At 45.8% G+C, this 19,361-nt stretch overlaps 1 protein-coding gene across 11 annotated transcripts in view; it reads right to left on the bottom strand.

Annotated features, from left to right (window-relative positions):
* LCOR (ligand dependent nuclear receptor corepressor) overlaps nucleotides 1-6,274 on the bottom strand; it is an 80,069-nt gene extending 73,795 nt beyond the window's left edge. For 2 of the 11 annotated variants that reach the window (XM_050305819.1, XM_050305828.1), the window contains exon 1: nucleotides 6,164-6,260. In XM_050305819.1, coding sequence (XP_050161776.1) covers nucleotides 6,164-6,260 — 97 coding nt within the window. Of the gene's footprint in view, nucleotides 1-6,163 lie in introns of all 11 variants that reach the window. The other 9 variants (XM_050305822.1, XM_050305818.1, XM_050305823.1 and 6 more) reach the window with 9 other exon arrangements.
* Nucleotides 6,275-19,361: the final 13,087 nt, after the last annotated feature.

Below are 19,361 nucleotides of genomic sequence, written 5' to 3'. Positions count from 1 at the left end.
GGCTATTCTATCCCCTTCCCTTCCCCCCACAGACATGATCCCATCCAGTGTTTCAGATGAGCTCTCCTGCTCATCTCATTCCTAGGATGGCTAGGATGACTCAGGTTACTAAGCATCATCATCAGATTAGCTAGTTTTGCAGACCTCTGTCAGTTTAGTAAAAACAAGCGCTAACACCCCTCTTAGCCAGAGGTAGAGCCTATATTGGCTCAGCCCATCCCACCCAACTCTGCCCTCAGAAAATCCCAAAAGCTTTGTATTTCTCAGAGTTATAAATATCCATCCCAATAACTTTTGAGAACCAAAGCCTCATCCTCTTAAGAGTGAAAATATATATACATAGAAGGGTGAGGAAGAGCATTGGAAAGTCCCCCCCAACTGCAGTAGTGTTCTCTCTGCCCCAACACGTAATGGGGCTAGTTTTCTTTAACCCTGTTTTTCCTCAAACTTTGCCTAAACTGACCTTTAGGAAGTACTTTCATTGTGATTTTACAATAGCCATGAAAGAACACAAGTTCCCAGACAAAACAAACAAACAACCACATCAAAACTCATGACAGTACTTGCCTGGATGTACCAAGGCCTAAGATGGCAGAGCGTTGAGTCATATAAGTACCACGCAATAAGGATTTAGACAACTAAGCACAAAAATAGGGATTTGGTATCATCCATTCTTAATTAAAGTGCAGTTATTAGATTTCTGTGCATAAAAGTATTTGAATTATTATCAATATATAGCAAAAATTGTCAAAAAATGTCTTAAAAACTGGGAATAGACTTTCAGGTACTCTTTTAAAATGGTGCTGTACCACAAAGCTGTAAATCTGTTAATATGTATATCCCAACATAAACACTACAAAGATTTTATCTAGATGGATTTTGACTATTTCCTGCATGCACGGAATGAATTACTGTAATTAATTTTGAGAGGTTCTATTAAAAGCGGATGAATGTCATTATTTCTTAGTTAAAAATTAAGTCCAAAAATTCTATACTTCCTGCAGGACACACATGTCCCAAGAAGGGAACCTCACACCTTGCAGTGATCATTATTAACTCATACAAATTAAAATACATTTTTGCAGAAATGTGAAACAAACCAAATTATGTGGCCTAGTCCAAAATTTCATGTCGCAGGCATTGGAAGAAGAACTCAAGATAGTATAATACAAAGTGATTATCAAGAATTGTTTTGAGTATGCTTTTGTTTGGTTGACATTGTCCCTGAAAGGGTAGAAGTTATTCTTTGTTCACAAATAGGGAAACAAGGGCAAATCCAAAGTGATTTGTAGTGAATCCAAAAAGATATTTGGAACAGATCTAGACTCATCCCCCACAGTTCAACTTCTACTGTTCTTCAGACACACACCATCCTTTCACGCACATTTAAACTAAAGCTAAATAACAAGCTGTAAATTTCATTCCTTACAACTAAAGATTTTTATTTTTAAATGACAGTTGCCTCATTTTTTTTCCTGGCATAACTTTGTCATAAAAGGGTAATTCTCCCTTCCTCAAACTGGCAGAAATGTTTGTGCATAGACCAGATCTTCTTGAACAAGTCGTCAGCTACTATACTGTAAAACTGCTGTATAAATGGATTTATACTAATTTTAAAAAAGCCACAACCTGTATCTACATTGCATGCAGGTTCAGATAAGGCAAATAGTACCACTTGCACATTTTCTGGGGACAAGGCTGGGGACATATCTAAAACAGATATCAATATAGAACAGCCCTACATTTAAACTTTAACTTGCTTTTTATTATTATTTTTCATCAGTATCATGGCTGTAATAAGCTTTCTCATTTTGGAACAAAGAAATACAATCTGACCTTTGAACCAGAACTACGTTAAACACTTGGAGACTCGAGCCTACTTCCAAAACAAGATAACACGGCTTACTGTTTGGAAGCAGCAGCTAATTCATATCACATATATGATAGGCTGGAGCTATACACAAGCAATAATCAAGATAAGTAATAAAGGTTTCGGAATTATTCAACTACTGTACACCTTCTCTTGATTAATATTAGCTTCTAACACTTCCTGATGTATCATATTTCTTCCACAGAATCCACACTTTAATCCTAAGTATCCAAGGCCACAGAAGACCACGACTATTCAACAAATTAGTACACAGAAACAGATCAGGTACTTACGTTGCAGTATTTCATCAGCAACAGTAATTTTAAAAAAACGGAAATTGCTTCAGCTTGTTCTGATAGTAAAAGAGTGAAATCAACAGCTAAGTAGCATCTCAATGAAACACTGGAAGAGACCAAGACGACTGGAAATCTTCTGACATTACAGGTTTTGCCTTGAAATCATCATTTTGCACCCAAAACTAGGATCACTGCTGAAGAGCACTGAACCATTCCCTCCCTGCCCCCACACCCCCAACACAGACCATAATTCAGTCAGGGAGTTTCCAAGAGTACAGCTAATATTTAACAGAGGGCCAAGCATCACCAGCTAGTGGAAACACACGCGACCACCTCAAACTACCACTCCCGTGACCACACAGCATTGCAATGCTATTATTGCCTGTATAAAAGGTGTCAGGAGGGTTTCTGAGATCTGTGGGCTATTTCCTCCCTCAAATTCCCCATTCCTTTACTGATCCAATCTCATCAACCATTTCAAATCTAGCAAAAGTCTGAACAGCAGGTGATTGGAGGCAGGGAGAGGGGAAAAAAAAATTAAAATCATCACATAGATTTTTCTCTAGGTATCTGCTTTTGGCCACTCAAAAAGATGCTAACACTCAAGACTGGTACAGAGAACAAATATGTCAGCATCAAAGAGCTATCATCTGGCACAGTGTCCTTACAATCAAAGTCCTACCAGGGCATCAAGACCCTGGGTGCCACTCCCGACTACCCCCTTACATGTGGTTCAACAGCCCAACATGTCTCCCTTCAAAGAGAGTTTAGACATCCCTTCTCCACTTCCCTCCACCTCCAGGTCATGGTGTGCTGCTCTTTCAGTTGCATCACTGATCACCAGAACTGCTCACAGACCTGTCCTCCGCTGGCCACATCACCTCCCTATCCACAAAAAAAGGGGATGAAATGCATGACAAGGAAGTTTCAGCCAGATCAGTTCCCTGAGGTACCTCCCACAAAAAGCCACCCTGGCACAACCGAAATGCAACTCTGTGACAATTCAACCTGACCTGTATCTCTGCTGCCATTCTCACTCTTTTCCTTTCCACCAGCTACACATTCTCACCCTCTTCCTTGTGCTAGTATTTGCTTGACCCCACAGCCAGCCAGTTCAGGGAGCTATCCCAGCAGAAAATTATTCCACTCTCTCCAAAAGATGATGTCTTCTGCTAGGACAGCTCCCCTGAATTGGCTCCTTGTGAGCAGGTGGTCCTTCAGCTCCCCGTGGATTTGCTCCCTTGAGAGCACAAGTTTCGTTTGGCAAACTGTCATGAACCCACAGTCCAAAGAAGCAGCCGATCGCAGAAGCACAAAACAAGAGGTGAAAGTGAATTACTTAAGCCATTTTTATTGCCAAATGCACTAGTTCAAACCACAGGCATATTTTTTCTGGATGCCACACTGTGTGGTATTAGAATGGCTTTTCAGGGAATGATGTTAACACAGAAGATCCCACACACCTCATTTACTTTCGGAACTAAATATGAATGGGTATTTCTGAAGTAACAAGAAGGATTTTCCCATACTGATATGTAAACACAGGGAAGCAGAGTATTTATTACAGGAAAAAATTCTTTAGGATTTCTACAAATAGCCAAGGTGAAACAGAATGCTACCTCATTTAACAAGCCTACTTCCCAACCTCAGGGAATATTGTCAAAATTCACTTGAGATGACAGAGGTGTGTTTTAGGCAAGGGGTTAAGATCACAACATAATTTCAGCTGGACATCCTGGGCTATTGCAATAAACCTTTTATAATTCTGTAAAAAATATCAAAACCAAAGAATGTAACAATTTGCACATTTACACGACCCTACAATTTATAAAAGATTCATACTAGGAACAGGGCAGGTCTCGAGACCTCATAAAGCTGATCAATTTGAAGTTGAAACTATTTACAACATAGTACCGTCAAGATAAAAGTCACAGAGCACTGTTACACTTTGGACTTTATTTTTTCTTTAAATGGTTTTGTACTTTACCTCCAAAAAAAATCCCAGTCAACTCTGTGCTTAACAGCATTCACAGTATCTTTTGTTAAACACACACAGAGGGACTTTCAGAGAGGGAAATCTTTCGGAGGAACAAAACATGTATCAAATTTAAGTACGAGGAAGAGATATGGAAGGGACAAAGGGAGAAAGCAACTTCACCAGGAGCTGGCAATTTAAATGGCTTTAGAGAAATAGAACAGGGCGTGTATAAATGGGGGTGGCGGTGTTTGAAGTTTTAGCACTTAGGGTTGCTAAGAACATCAATAGCGTAGCATTTTCCTTGAGTCTGTACATGACATGAACTTCTCTAGCTACCTAGGATTTTCCCAAAGAGCAGCATAATGAATTGACATAATTCTTGCATTTCACCCTAAGATCTTCAACAGCAGCTTTGGAACTGTCCTTTGGGGTTTTTTCTTTTTTTCCCCCTCCCAATTTGCTCCTCAAAGCTATTCGGTTAAACTCGAAGCAGCAGGACAGCTCCACTGGAGGATTCAGGGACCCAATGCCAGAGCAGCAGGGACTGAGAGGATGTCAAGATGGCATGCTGCAAGTAGGGAGTTTAGAAAGGACTAGGACAGGTGAACCCCAGCAGCCTGAGATAAGAGGAGATGAGAAAATGATGTAGGAGTAAAATAAATCTGGTTCAAGCAGAGGTGGAAGCCAATAAAATGTAGCAGAGAATGAATCAAAATAAAACCCCACAAACTGTATCCAAAAACATCAATAATTCGTTGGAAAGAAAACACAGCAGTTTTGTGTAGTGTGAGTTTCTCAGGAACATATTACCCTTCAATCACTTTATGCATAAAACAAGTTAATTGCTTGAATTAATCTGAAGTTAATAAGCATCTAGCACACGCTTCCAAATTACAGAAATTTAAACATTTAGACGAAGCCAAAAATATACACAGCACAGTTACACATCCTGGTGTAACCAAAAATGGTGTTTCAAATCCCTGATAATGAACTGGGATGCTGAGCTAACTGACAATAAGAGGTTTAACTGCACACAAGGAACTAAAGTGAATCTGTGACTGTTATTACAGATTACCTATGCTGAGCAGTCACTGGGAGATTATGGCCAAATTTGCATATTTAAAAATAAAATGAGGATTTGTGCTCAATTAGAAACAGGAGGCCAAACAAGATGAGACATACCAATGTTCTGGACAGGGATTTTTAAGATTACCCTGGAAGTTCATAGTCTACTGTTGTCAAACCTATTTTCTTTGCAGACACCCACAGAATTACTGGCCTAGAGCTGGCATTTATGTGTATGTTGGAACCTGTAAAAAAGGTCTCGATTTCTTACTAGGGAAAGAGAAAAGGGCAAAATCTGTATTTTGAATGGAAAAAGTTACTCGAGCTGAAAGGGACTTCTTTTTCAAAACCTCAAATATTCGATTGCAAGTAGCCTGCATAACAAGAAACGCGTATGGTTGGGGGGTGGGGGGAAAGAGGTGGTGGGGAAAGAGAAAAGCAATCACACATCCTTTTAACCTCGCGGCCCCGCTCCGGATTCAGGGCGTCAATCCGGCACCTCGATCCACAACTTTCCGCCTCCCCCCGCCGCTCCTCCCGCCGGCTCCGCGGTCCCGCTCCCTCCCGCCCGGCCAGGCCGGGGGCAGGCGGGCCGGCCCGGGCTCGCCCTCGGGCAGTGACAAGCGGGGCCGCTCTGCGCCGCCGGGCGCGGCCCCGCCGTAAACAAGTTTGAAGGGGCCGCGGCCGGGCCGGGCCGTGCCGGGCGGGGAGGAGCGGGCGCGGCGCTGACAGGGGCCGCACAAAAGGGCAGGGCAGGACCCCCCTCCCGGCTCCCCCCCCCCCGGCGCAGGGCGGGGCCCGGCCCGGCGCGGCGCCTCACGGCGGCCGGCGGGGAGGGGGAGCGGGGCGGGCCCGCAGGCCGCGGCGCCGCTCGCCTCACGGCCCCCGCTCCGGCGGAGCCTCCCGCCGCCGCGGGGCCCGGCCCGGCCTCCCCGCCGCGCCGCCGTCCCTCACCTACACAGTGAATGAGCTTGTGTCGCCACGAATCGAGCTGGTGGCGGACGCCGCGCCTCTGGATGGAGCACTGCTGCCGCCCGCACGGGCTCGCCATCTTCTGGGCGGGGGCGGGGCGGGGGCGGCGGCGCCGGCGGAGCGGGGGAGGAGGGAGCAACGGGGAGGGCCGCGCGCGCCGCGACACGCCCACCCGCGCGCGCCGCCCGCCCCGCCCCGCGCATGCGCCCCTCGCCCGCCGTCGGCCCGCACGTGAGGCACCGCCGTGCCCGCCCGCTGGGGGGCGCTGCAGCCCCCCCGGCCTGTCGTGAGGAGCGGGGGCGGCCCCGGCCGGAGCGGCACCGTGTGCCAGGGGACACCCCAAACCCGCGGGGACATCCCTCCCCTGAGCGGCACCGTGTGCCAGGGGACACTAACCCCGCGGGGACTCCCCCCTGAGCGGCACCGTGTGCCAGGGGACACCCCAACCCCGCGGGGACATCCCTCCCCTGAGCGGCACCGTGTGCCAGGGACACCCCAACCCCGCGGGGACATCCCTCCCCTGAGCGGCACCGTGTGCCAGGGGACACCCCAACCCCGAGGGGACATCCCTCCCCTGAGGGGACACCTCATTTTCGAGTGGCCACTGTGCTCTCAGTTGCCATCTCCCCTTAGGGGACATTAGGCATTTCAGGCATCGGAATGGGCTGCCCAGGGAGGTGGTGGACTCTCCGTCCCTGGAGGTGTTTAAGAAGAGACTGGATGTGGCACTGAGTGCCATAGTCCAGTAACTGTGGTGGTAGTGGATCAAGGGTTGGACTTGATGATCTCAGAGGTCCTTTCCAACCCGTCTGATTTTATGATTCTATGATTCTATCCCACACCTGATGGGACATTCCACCCCTGAAGGGTCACCATGCCCTGGACAGCCATGCCCCCTCCCCTGAGGCTGTCGCATCCCAGAGGGGTCAGCCCTGAAGGGGCCACATAGTTTTCCGTCAGGAGGAGCCGATCTCTCCTCATTTGCTCCACGGTACACACCCCCCAGGTCTGTTGGTGGCCATGATGCAAAGGGAAGGCACGTGGCTGCTGTGGCCAGGAGGTCCCACAGTGACAGCTCCATGACTCAGCCACCTCCTGTACTTCAGCCTTGCACCACAAGCGCAAAGCCCTCCCTCCTGGTGAGCTCAGATGTTGTAAGGTTCTGACAGAAAGCGGTCAGCACAAGGCTGAAGGGAAGGCAGGAGGAGAACAGCAGCACCAGCTTCTTGCAAGCTCAGGGGATGGGCTTGGAAAGTGAAATATCTTACTTCTAACTTTGCTGTGAGGCCAGAGATGAGGTCCATGAGTCTTGGCCTTTTTCCCCCCACTGTAACCCCTGGAGCCGTTATCCTCACCTTGCCCAGCCACACAGAATAAGGGAGTTGGAAAAGCATAGAGCTCAAAGCTGGCTGTATGCACGTGCAGTAGCAGGATGTCCCAGACAAGGGTTAGGGTTAGGGTTTTCCTGTGGAGCTGCTGTTCAGGTGCAGTTGCAGCTGCAGTAAGCCAGCTGTCCTATTCAAAGGAAACTCCAAGATGCACTTGGTGTAGGCAGGTAGAAGAGTAATGAGCCTGTCCTACAAAAGGAGATCAGGACAGCTCCGTTTGGCTAGTCCAGCAAAGGAATGCAAAACTGAGGTGTGATCGCTCTGCCAATCTATCAGGGAAGCTTCAGCAGGGAAAGGGTGGACAGAGCTATCTGAAACCCAATGGTAGCATAGGGACAGATTATTAATTGGCTCTTAATACTCTCATGGAGGACATCAGAGGATGGTTTCTCATTGTAGGAGGTGGAACTTCCCAGAGCAGACAGCAACCATAGTAGCAAGAGGCAAAAGCCTGTTTCAGGATGCAGCTTCCCTATGAAGAGGGCAATGTGAAGCTTGTTTCCATGAGCAGAGCAGACAAGTTCAGGGAATTCAAGTTCTAATCTGAAAGCTATTAGGAGTGGAAAGAAGGTAAGCATGACCTATGGAGAATTTCTATGCCACAAAGAGCAGGAAAGCTCTTTGGGCACCTCCCCTGAGGAAGGATTCCCTAGCTGCAACTCATTCCAATTGTTGGCAATATCCTGATCTTTGTTCCACCCCTTTTTCAGTGTGATGAGCCATTGGAGACTATATGTCTTCATATCCAGAAGTAGGGAATCTTCCTTCCACTCAAAGTCCAGATATGTCTCTCGCTAGTGGCTAAATTCATGTTTGTTAGGAACTGTACTAATCACAGAAGTACTTCTTTCCTGGGAGCTAGATAATCTAAACAAAGCAATGGCAATGTGAACGCTCTCAACTCCAGCAGACAACTTCTGTCTGCAGTCTGCATGGCAGCAAGAACAATGAGTGGACGTGCTGCTAGAGAGGCTCATGGATGCTGACCTTGCATCTTATCAGTCCAGATACACCAGGAGTAGTTCATTGCCCACTGTAATCTTCACCATGCTGCAACCAACACCATCGGACAGTTTTGTTCAAACCAAAGTGGATCCACCATTTCCCTGGCCAGCACCATCAGCAGGCCCCAGCAGCCATTCCTCTGCTCGCTCCCGCAAACATCTCAGCACAAACCTTCTAGGTGGGACGCAGCTTTGGCTCCTCCCCTTACCCACAAGCCATGAGACTTGCTGCAGTGGGAGTGTTGTTCTCTCCCTGTTTCACAGTGGTTCCCCTTTGATGTTAATTGTTTGCAGGCAAAGCTTAGTGGAGAGCATAGCTGTTCTCTGGTCCATCTGCTGGTTACTACTGAGCTGCCCAGACCAGTGGAGAAAATGCTTTGATGTTAATGAGCTGCAGACAATTTCATTTAACACCGAGCAGGGCCTGGCATCTCAGAGGTAAGACTTCCAAGGCAGATCCTACAGCAAGTCTCTCTCACATCCGTTTTACCATAAGAACAGAAAATACCCAGAAAGACATTAGAGCTGAAACCTGTCTTCTCACACGATATTGCACCACCAGCATTGTTACAGCCCAGAAGATGCCAGAGGCAGGGAAGTAGTGAGAGTTACAAATGACCCCATAGAATCTCATGGCCTTTATGGGATTCAGTGGAAGCATGATTTACCCCTTGCCCCATAAACTGCCTGTCTCTCTGTTTCTGCACCAGGAATGCTCAGGAATGGGAAAAGGGAGTGAACTATAAATTGCTGATTGGCCAGAGACTGGTTCCTGTGTGGCTGGTGCTCCAGGCATCCCCATTCTGAACATGGTACCTTCTCCATCAGCACATGAAATGGGCCAGATGCAGTGAAGTGAGACTTGCACAAGCAGCCTCAGACTGTCCTCTGACTTAGGTGGATATGCCAGCAAAACCCTTTTCTGTTGATCTGCTCCAGGCAGCAACACGGTGCCAAGGGCATGCAGACCTACAGGTCAGTGAGGCACCCATCGGAGACAGGGTACGAAAGAGCCCATGGCCATATTGCAGCTTCCCTGGCTTCAGTCAGCCTTTGTCATGGGCCCCAGACAGGAAGGTCAGGACTCGTCCCTAGGGTAACTCATCAGGTACTAGAGGGAGAATCCAGATTAGGCAGAGCTCCTGCTGTGGAGAGGTGGTGTAGGAAGCAGGGAAAGCTGAGAAAGAAATCTGCCCAGTGGAAAACTGAAGTACCACAGTTTCAGGAAGAAAACACCAAATCACAAGTACGAACAAAGACAAGTGAGAAAAAGGAACAAATTCAATTTTGTAACCTTCTGCCCATCATCAGCAAAGTGTATTTACCATATCACACAAACTCTGCCTTCTACCCACACACTGTGAGCTTTTGAATGAAGAAGCGAGTGACCCAGTCCTCTGGGGAGCCCAAGCCAAGCAGAATCAAAAGCAGACCATGTCCTGTCAAGTAGAGCAACAAATGAGACCTCACTGAAGGTTAAGGAGAAACATGCCTTCTTCTGAGGAATGTATCTCAATTCCAATATATTGCCTTTGTTAAATGATTTATAGTAATGAGAGAGAGAGATACTATCTTCTCAGTTTTCTCGCCAGGACAGGATTGTTCCTTGCAGCAAACTGGATTACAAAGTTAAAATAATGCGAGCCAAGACCAAATTCTCATGCCATGCCCATTGCAGGGAGGGGCTCACACAGATGTGTGTGAGCCTACACTGAAATAAAACCTAACAAGGTAGATTTTTTTTTTTTCTGTAATGAAGAAAAAGAAAGCGACATCATAGAGAAGGCCGTGACTGATCACAGACTAAGGAGACAACACTGCAGTTTGGAAAGTCTACTTGAGTCAGTGGGAAGAGACACAAAATTAACTTTTGACAATGTAAACGGCCCTTGCTGAGCAACAAAAGTCACTCCATCCAAGCAAAGTTTGTGGGCCTTGTTTTGACACAGTGGACATAACTGGCACATCCTGCAAGAGATGAGACTGACAGACAAGAGGCAGCTGAGGACAGCACAGAGTGACACACACCATGATCCACAGATAGTGTAAGGGACACATGGTGATTTACACTGCTGGGCGAGAGTCTGAGAAGCATCATGGAGTGTGTGCAGGACAGATGAAGAGGAGAGCAATTTGATCCCTTTTTCTGAGAGTTTTATTGTCACATGCAATAGCAGCTTCACTAGAGATGGACAGAATATCAGCCTGAAAGCACAGAGATATTCATTAAGTTTAGGATGGATTTTAGTGCACAAGACAATGTGTTGTCAGAAATTGTAATATTAATGTAAACAGAAAGTAGTAGATTTGTAAGGTGGACAGGAATAATCCGGGGCTTACAGCAGGGAGTTTATCCCCATTAAAGGAACAGGAAAGCTGAAGGGTTGAATAAATGTACTAGAAAAGATCACCTTTGTAATAAAAGGAAGGATGATGCAGCAAGGTGAACAGTAGGTCAACTTGTAACTGTTTCGAGGGGATGAGGAAACATTCACCTGAAACCAGGGTAGAGCTGGAACAGCCAAGCTGTCTGCAGCAAGTTCAGCTTGAGGTACTTCATTTGTCTTCATCAAAGGCTCAAAGTGTATAATGCAATACCTTCAAAAGTCTCAGGACGGTTTTAAAAACAAAGAAAAAAATCAAGAATGGAGATATTGTAGGCAGATAATAAAGCCCTTCATTTACATACAGACACCCTCCAAATCTAAATAAAAACATCCAAAGCTCTCAGTGTGGGAGTCAGCGATGAATACAACACTGGATATTTTTCTACCCTGGATGTGTCCACAGGGTTTTGCAGCTGCCCTTAGCAAAGCAAAACAGGTTAGTGAGATATCTTTATCTTAGACTGTTGCTGGGGCTGCATCTGGCAACCACCACAATCCAGAGAAAAGCAGATTTGGTTCAGCTCTGTGTGCTTTACTCCAGTGCCACTGTCCCTTGCACATATGAAGCATATCTCCTCAGCGTGACACTCACATTCACACAGGGCAGCACAACTGGTCATACACGTGTGTGATGGATGAGCCATTTTGCTGCTGAAGGAACAGATAACTGCTGGGTTCCACTTTTCCTCCAGTCAAGGGGGTGAGGGCCAGCTGCCTTTTCTCTGTGCCACGTCTGACTGTCAGGAAATTCATAGGAACTTAATCAATTTTGGTCTGATTCTACAAAATTTACAAGAATGGTGGCAAATCTCAACATAGTTCCAAAGCTCTTAGCAGAGTGATTAGCAGACAACAAGGTCTTTGTGGGTGTCAGTTCATTAAGGAGCTTGGCCAAAACTAGGAATGCTATGGAAACAGGAAACAACAAAATGTTTACTCAACCAAGCATGTGGGTAACTCATTGAAAGTTTGATGCATCCTAAGAAAGAAACAAGGGGAACAAGCAGTTGCACCTTACAAGCTTTCCAGCAACCTGACATGTGCAGTGTCCCCAAAATGAAGGGTGCAAAGAGTCTGAAAACTTTAAGTTAACCACCAAAAAGACCCAAACCTGATATACTAGAAGAATAAAGGCAGCTCTCAAGAATGGCTTCAGATGTTGGTGTCCCATGCTCACAGCCATGCTCAAAACTCTGCTCAATGTTAAATGTGTTTGTGGTCACTGTGAAGATGTGAGGGAGGTGCTGGAGGCTCAGTGACAAGTGTCTAATCATGAAGGCACTTGCCAAAGAACTTTAAAGCCTCTCAGATATGAAATCACTGAATTATTTTATGCAGTGTACAGTGTTCTGCTTAAGCTGGCTGTGGTAATCAAGAAGTGAAAAGAGGGAAACACATGGCAGTTTATGAATGGAGGTTGAGGAAATTAGGGAATGATTACCATACCCATCACCCTGGGAGAACTCCAGTGTGGGTGTAAGAAGCTGAGTGTCTTTATACATGGTAAGCTGACCTTAACCAGCAATGACCACAAAATGCTTCTTGCCATTATAGAAGGTTGGAGGGAGCACATGCAGATAGAAAAAAATCTCTGCCCTTCTCCAAGGTGATAAAAGTTTTCTTTCAGGTTACAACTGTACATTCAGCAAACTGAAAAAGGAGCTGGTGAAGAAAGACATTGTCATAGAGCAAAGCCTGGAGCTAGACACTTAACATGTGAATTTTGTTTTAAAAAAGCAACAACAACAAAAACAACAACAAACCCCAAGCCAGTGTAAGATCTTGTCTCCTTTCAGTAGCACGATGATTGCCAGAGCAGCAGTTCAGGATGTGAGGCCACAGAAGATGATTCAATCTACTAGCACAGTATTTGTCCAGGTTCCAGAAAGAAAAGGAAAAAAAAAAAAAAAGGAAAAAATAAAATCTAAAAAAAAAAATAAAAGAAAAAAAGGGAGGCAAGATGCACCTGGGACTTTGTTTAAACTACTAGAGAACAATTTGCATTGATATGTGATACTGAGGGATACTGAACATGCACTATTGACCACCTGATTAGGACAGTGGAATGAAAAAAAAACAGTTGGAGGACTTTAAGAGGTTGTCAGGGAAGAAAACATAATGACAATGGGAGACATTAATTGCCCCCATATAGACTGGGTAGATGCCATGACAAAGAATGATGCAGAGACTGTATTTTTAGCCCTCATAAATGGATTGTTCTTAGAATGACCACTCAGAGGAGCCAAGTGGAGGATGAACTCTTGATTTAGTCACAAGTAGTACACAGGAGGGAGTCTGAAATGTAATAGTGAACAGTCACCTTGTCATTACAAACACAATGTACTCAAATATTACTGTGAGAGAGGAAAAAGCAACAAAAAAAGTACACTGCAGTGCAGAGTAACTTAAAAGGGAGATGAGCATATTCTTCTTCCAAAGGGAGTAAGTGTAAAAGTCAGGAGCATAATTAAGAAGAATTTTTAAGTAACTGATGAAAGGACAAATTGCTTGCAATGACATTGAGACCCTGCATTTAAAGTTTTAAAGATGCTATCACTCAAAGTATTCTAACAACCAAATAATAATATAAAAAGTAAGTCTGGAACAGTTCATCAGTAGAGCAAAAAAAGAAAAAAAAATTCTTCCACAAGGGTAAGTAAGTATGGCCAAAGAAGAAACATAGAAAATACCAAATTCTGCCAAGTTCAATACATAAATAATAGAACCCTACAACCCAACACATTTAACCCAGCCAAATTTGTTTTTGAAGAGCAGCTTTCTAAAACCATGAAGATTACTAATAAAAACATGTTTTACACAGTAAGGAGAAGCCTACAGCGACTCAGGGGCACAACAACGAGCTTTAAGGGAAGCACAGTGCAGAAAAATGACCTTGACTAGAGGCTACTGTCCTCAAACACAGTTGTGCACTTCCAAACTTTTTTTTGCTGGGCACTGAGTATCCTGCACCACCCCCCAGACAGCTGCGGTTTTAAAGGAACGAGTACATGTAAAAGTTCTGCTGAAGTTTGGGTCCAGCCTTGTAAATTGCCTCACTCCATCATGTGGCTTCCATGAAGGAAATATTGCTGAAATAATAAGGTGGTGGCTGAGGGTTCCATACCAGATTTCAGTCCCTGTTAACTTACAGACATTTTGTTAATAGATGGCTCTGAAGTGAATAGTCAAATGGGAAACACCGAGGTCTGAGGAATTAGCCACTAGTCAAAGCACCAGGAGAGAGAGAGACAACAAAGACAAAACTGAGCCCAGCTTGTGGATCTGGGAGGGGTTACTGATTCACCAACCTTGCTTTCACATGGAGATGTTTAGAGATGTTGATAGAGATGGGGATTAGGAGAACAGCTGTCCATAGCAGTAAGTGGTGTTGGCTGCTGTCCCCTCTTTCCCTGGTTGCTAATGGCACTCCAGAGATCCTGTCCTGCTCTGACCTATTCCTTTTATCCAGGCCATTAATAGCATTGCCTTCTCTGGAGGCTGCCTCCACCAGCATCCGGAGGAGTCTGACTTATTCATTTTCCTGCAGTGGCAGCTACAATTCATGAGCAAATGCATCCTGCAGGTCTCTTCACTCACGCGAGATTGTAGATAACACTCACTCTTGTCCACTGGTGAAAATGGACCGTAGTGGTGCCTAACTGTCCCTTAGCCAGGCTTCAAAGCCTATAAACCCCCAAATTTAGCCTGAAATAGTTTCTCGTGCGTTGTATCAGGTGTTTCCCCAAACATTATGGTCATCTGTTATACACTTAATGTGCATTTTTGTAACAAATTAAGTACTTTAACTATAAGCTAAGTGCAATCCTAGGTCTTGGAATTTCTGATACACAGACATTGTCCAGTCTGCACATTTTCATTGCACCATATTGTCAACGTCCCGTGTGCACTCCGCAAGACTTTTGATGGGCTATAAGGCATAGCTCTCTTTAGCCTTATTAGGCTGTTTGAATGACTCTGTCATGTACATCCACCCCAGGCTTCAAGGCTAGAGTTAGTAAAGTCCTGTTTCCTGAGCTTGTGCAGCATTGCTCCAGTGAACAAGTGGTATTTGGGAATCCCTTTGCCCCCAGGTGCTTGAAGGAGAGCTGCTTTATTTAGGGACGAGCTCCAACTGTCTCTAGGTAACTGAGGAAGTGTATTTTCTGCTGCTCCTCTACATACTTCCTGGATCTAAAAATAAGCTATTTGAAGATGCAGTTTCTAATACTCACCAGTTCACCTGGGAACAGAGGTTGTACACAATATTGATATCCTACATGATTTCGCAACCTTGTAACTCACCCACTGACTAAGCCTTCCAGCCTCACTCAATTTACCTTGCTGAGTGCTTTCACATGGGCTTGTGGGTCTCCCTTGTATTAAGCTGGAAGGTGTTAACTCCATTTGTCCTAGTGGCGTTATCTCCTAAGGCTCTGTCATCACCTAACCAGAATCATTTGAGGTTAAACTAGAAACACTATGTCCTTTATCTCCCTTATCCATTCCTGGTACGAGTTCTTCTCCTTCTAAGGTTTTATGACAGCCTGTGGCCACTGATTTTTTAGGCTTCTCCACAAGTTTTGTTATTTGCTGTGGTCACATCAAGCAAGGCAGAATCTTGGCATACTGGAAAGGTGTTGAGCCGGAGGATGGTGCATCGCAGCTGGCGTGGGAATGCTTGGTGTAGGCAGAGTGTGCCACCTGGAATGATGCCACAGAGATAAGCAAGAGTGGAAACCGGCTGGGAGAACCTGGTCAGTAGGAGGAGCGCAGAAAGTTCTGAAGCATTGTTAGTAAATCAGGTCATTGTAAGGACATAAAAGGGGGTGACGTGGATAAGATATGTCCAGAGGATGTGTGTGAAAGGGTAGTAGAAAGGGCCCTGAACAGGTGTTCTCGGGGGCTGGCTGCAGATACACCAGATGCAGCCTTCAGAGTAAACTGCACTGTCTTCAAGGCTACGAGAAGAAGAAAGAGTAGGAATTGTGCAATTAGAGTAATCTTTAATTTCACAGTGAATGACAGGCAGTAAACAGCACCAGAATAGCAGCACTCAGGTATCCTCTGACAAGACGGAAAGCAAACTTCCTTATTGATTCAGTGTAACATAAAACACAACATCATTTCAGACACAGGTTTGGTGAGCCTGTTCCATCAATCAGGGATCAGACCTTCAGGGAAGAGCAGACACCCAGTGAAGGCAGAGATGTGAGGAGAGGAGTGGGAAGAGAGGAAACACAAGCCAGCTGCAGCCAAACCCCAAAAGCGGTTTTAACTCTGTTTTGGTGAAGGTGATTAGGGGAACACGGTGATGAGATACCTAACAAAACAGGAAAAGCACAACAGAAATCATCCTTACATGAGGCTATCAGTTTCTTAGACTAAGGCATTCAATTCAGAGTTAAGGATGATTTACTACAAACCAGGAAAAAACAGCTGCTAAAGGTGAAGATGAGCCCCAAGGTCAGTAAGGAGGTACAGGAGAAACTGCCCAGGCTGGATCAGACATGAGCATGACCAGGCTGTGGGACAGATATCAACTACATATCCTGAGAATAAACTCGAGCTAGTATATCCATTGGTAATTTCAGAGGAGCCAAGCGCAAGCTTCCAAAATGCAGAGGCAGCACAGGGTTTAGAGGGATTGCAAGTGCTGAGAGTATTAGTTCCTCATAGAGGAAGGAGGGGACCTTGACCTTGTCAAGGGATGAGAGAAATAGGGTGAAATTTAATGGCAGAAAGGGCAAATTAAATACTTGGGGCCCAGCAGCAAGGACATTTGCTACAAACTGATGAAATGAAGGCTCTGAAGGAATAAAAAGACCTTACTGTGCTGAAGGATGAATACGAAGCAGCAGTGTGATGCTTCTGTGAGAAAGGAATGGCACGATCCTAGGATGCATCAGACAAGTTATTTTTAGCAGAGACAGAAACATTATTGCCATTGCGCAAGGCACCGTAAGACTTCCTCCAGAATATCCTTGCAGCTCTGCATCCAGGAAGGATAAATTTCCACTGCACAGAGAAAAACTATTTGGATACTGAGACAAACAAGCAAAAACTGATTAAAAATCTGATAAAAGATGGCTTGTTCTGGACAGACAGAGGCTGAGAGAGGACAAATGCATTTCTGAAAAACCACTACAAGAAAATTACAAATGTTTAGAAAATATGTAAGATGTACAATTGTGGGAAAAAAAAAAAAAAAAAAAAAGAAGAAAAGCTTAGATGATGAATTTGAGAGTTTATACCCCTGCTAGGATTGATGTTCTGGAGCAGCCTTCTGAAAATGGTAATGAGGTGGAAGAACCTGGATCAATTTAACATGCTGTTTGATAGAACTCCATTAATTTCTAAGTGAAGGAGGCCTGGAAATGGACAGTTCAGCCTGGGACACAGCTCCTGTCTGGCAAAGGAGTCAGCAGTGCTAAGGTTATTTGGAACAGGTGCTGTTTCACTTCAGGCTTTCAGGTTTATGCTGGTCACTGTGATCATGAAGAATAACCAATTTTCTTCTTAACTTGTTTCTAAAGGTACTGTTTCTAGAGGTTTTCCTTCTTCTGGAGCACTAAACACAATCTCTGCATTGGTGCTCCCAGCATTACAGTCCCAAAGGCCTGCTCACACATTAGGCTTAATGCTATTGCCAGATTAGGGTCAGGAGGGAATTTTCCTGGATTGACAGAAAAATTGTGTTTGCATTTTTTGTGTGGATTTGGTTGGTGCCTTTTTGTTTTGGTTTGGTTTGAGTTTTTATTTCTCCAAGTTCACATCTATTTTCTAGATCCTACATAACGTTTTTTCACAAATTCTGTGCCATCACCAGGCTGAAGACTGATGGTCTCTTAATCTCCTTGCTTGGTTCCAGTGGCGTGTTACAGCTGCAGCTTCTTTTGCTGAGAGAAGACTGGAAACATTTGCAGCACCAGGTTTTGGAGTGAGTGAAGCAAGAGGCACCAGCTAGAGGCACCAGCAGGACCTTCATTGCATGATTACTCACAGCTGGAGGACCCTGGACTAGAGGGTGACCCTGGAGGACTGCCCCAGTGCGAACACAAGCACACATGGTAACAGCAACAGCAGCTGTGAGAGGGAACATCGGCATTAACCCATGCTCTCAGCTGTACAAGCACAGATTTAGAGGACACACAACCACTGTCTGGCCTGTAGGGCTTGCTTGCAGGCAGGTGGGAGGATGAGGGGTGTGTAAGAGAACAGACGAGGTGTTGTGGGTGGGGGAGCCCTGAACCTGGAGGTGCTGCATGCCACAGGGGGAGGAGCACCTCTCCCAGCTCTCCAGGCCTCCTCTGAGCCCACATTCTCAGCAATCCCAGCACCAAACTGCCATGGCCACTCTCAGCAGGCACCCTGAAGCTGGGTACCCCTGTGAGGGAATCCAGGCTGGGGAGGCACAGACATGCCACAGCAGCAGCCTCTGCTTTGGATCAGGAGCTCTGAGCTCTCGGGTGTTCTGAGTCAGTCTGAATCCCAAGGACTGCTGGCTCCAGGGAAGGGAATGGGTGCCAAGAGCCAGGACCATTGCAGACCTAGGTTCTTACCTGGCACCTCTCCTCACAGGGGTCCCTGTCAACTTTCAGGATGAGTATGCTGAACATCTTAGGGGTGAACACCCTAAGTGTGGAAAAGCACACCCACCTCACAGCAATGTGGGTGCTTTGCACCTGGCAGCACCCAACTCTAAGGTCCCAGAATAACCTTTCCTTAGATAAAGGACTCTGCTGTTGCTGGGAAAATGTGGAGCCCTGCAAAGCAATGGGGACAAGGGCCATGCAGCCTTCAGCCCCAGGCAGAGGTGTGCAAGAAGTGCTGCTGCCCCACTGCCTCTTGTGCATGGGGTCCAAACCAGCTTATGCACAGAGCACAGGCCCCTCATCTTCCAGGTTTTACCCACAATGAAAGACCAATCCGGGTGCCCTTCTAGCTGCTTTCTAGCTTGAACATCACATTCAGGACATACTAATGCAAGAGGGAATGAAAAGGGAAAGGGAGAAGGAAGGTGTGAAATCAGCATCAATCCATTAGAATATTGGTCCAGCAGAAAACTGTAGATGGCAGGGACTGGTGCAGGGAAGGACAAATGCAGGAGATTGGCGTCTGCAGCAGGAACAGAAGGGGAAAGGCTGAGAGTGCCTTGAAGAGAAACAGAGTGAAAATCCCAGCTTTTCTTATTGACCTCTCAGAAAACACCCTCTGTGTAGTATCCAGCCACAGGCTGCTGCAGCTCTGAACAGAGCCTCTCATGGGGGCAGCAGAGGTTACTGCTGCTTGCAGAAGGAAGGTTGGCTGTCCTAAACACACCATGTGCCTTGGGTGAAGTGGATTTGTTTTCAAGAGACTCTTCCCAGGATTTGGGGTTCCTACAAAGTCCCAGCTCTGTTCC

Source organism: Myiozetetes cayanensis, unplaced genomic scaffold, assembly GCF_022539395.1.
Source record: "Myiozetetes cayanensis isolate MyiCay16 unplaced genomic scaffold, myiCay2020 scf10, whole genome shotgun sequence".
Lineage (NCBI taxonomy): Eukaryota > Metazoa > Chordata > Aves > Passeriformes > Tyrannidae > Myiozetetes > Myiozetetes cayanensis.
Note: the sequence above shows the minus strand (reverse complement) of the source record. Positions and strands in the feature narration are given on the sequence as shown.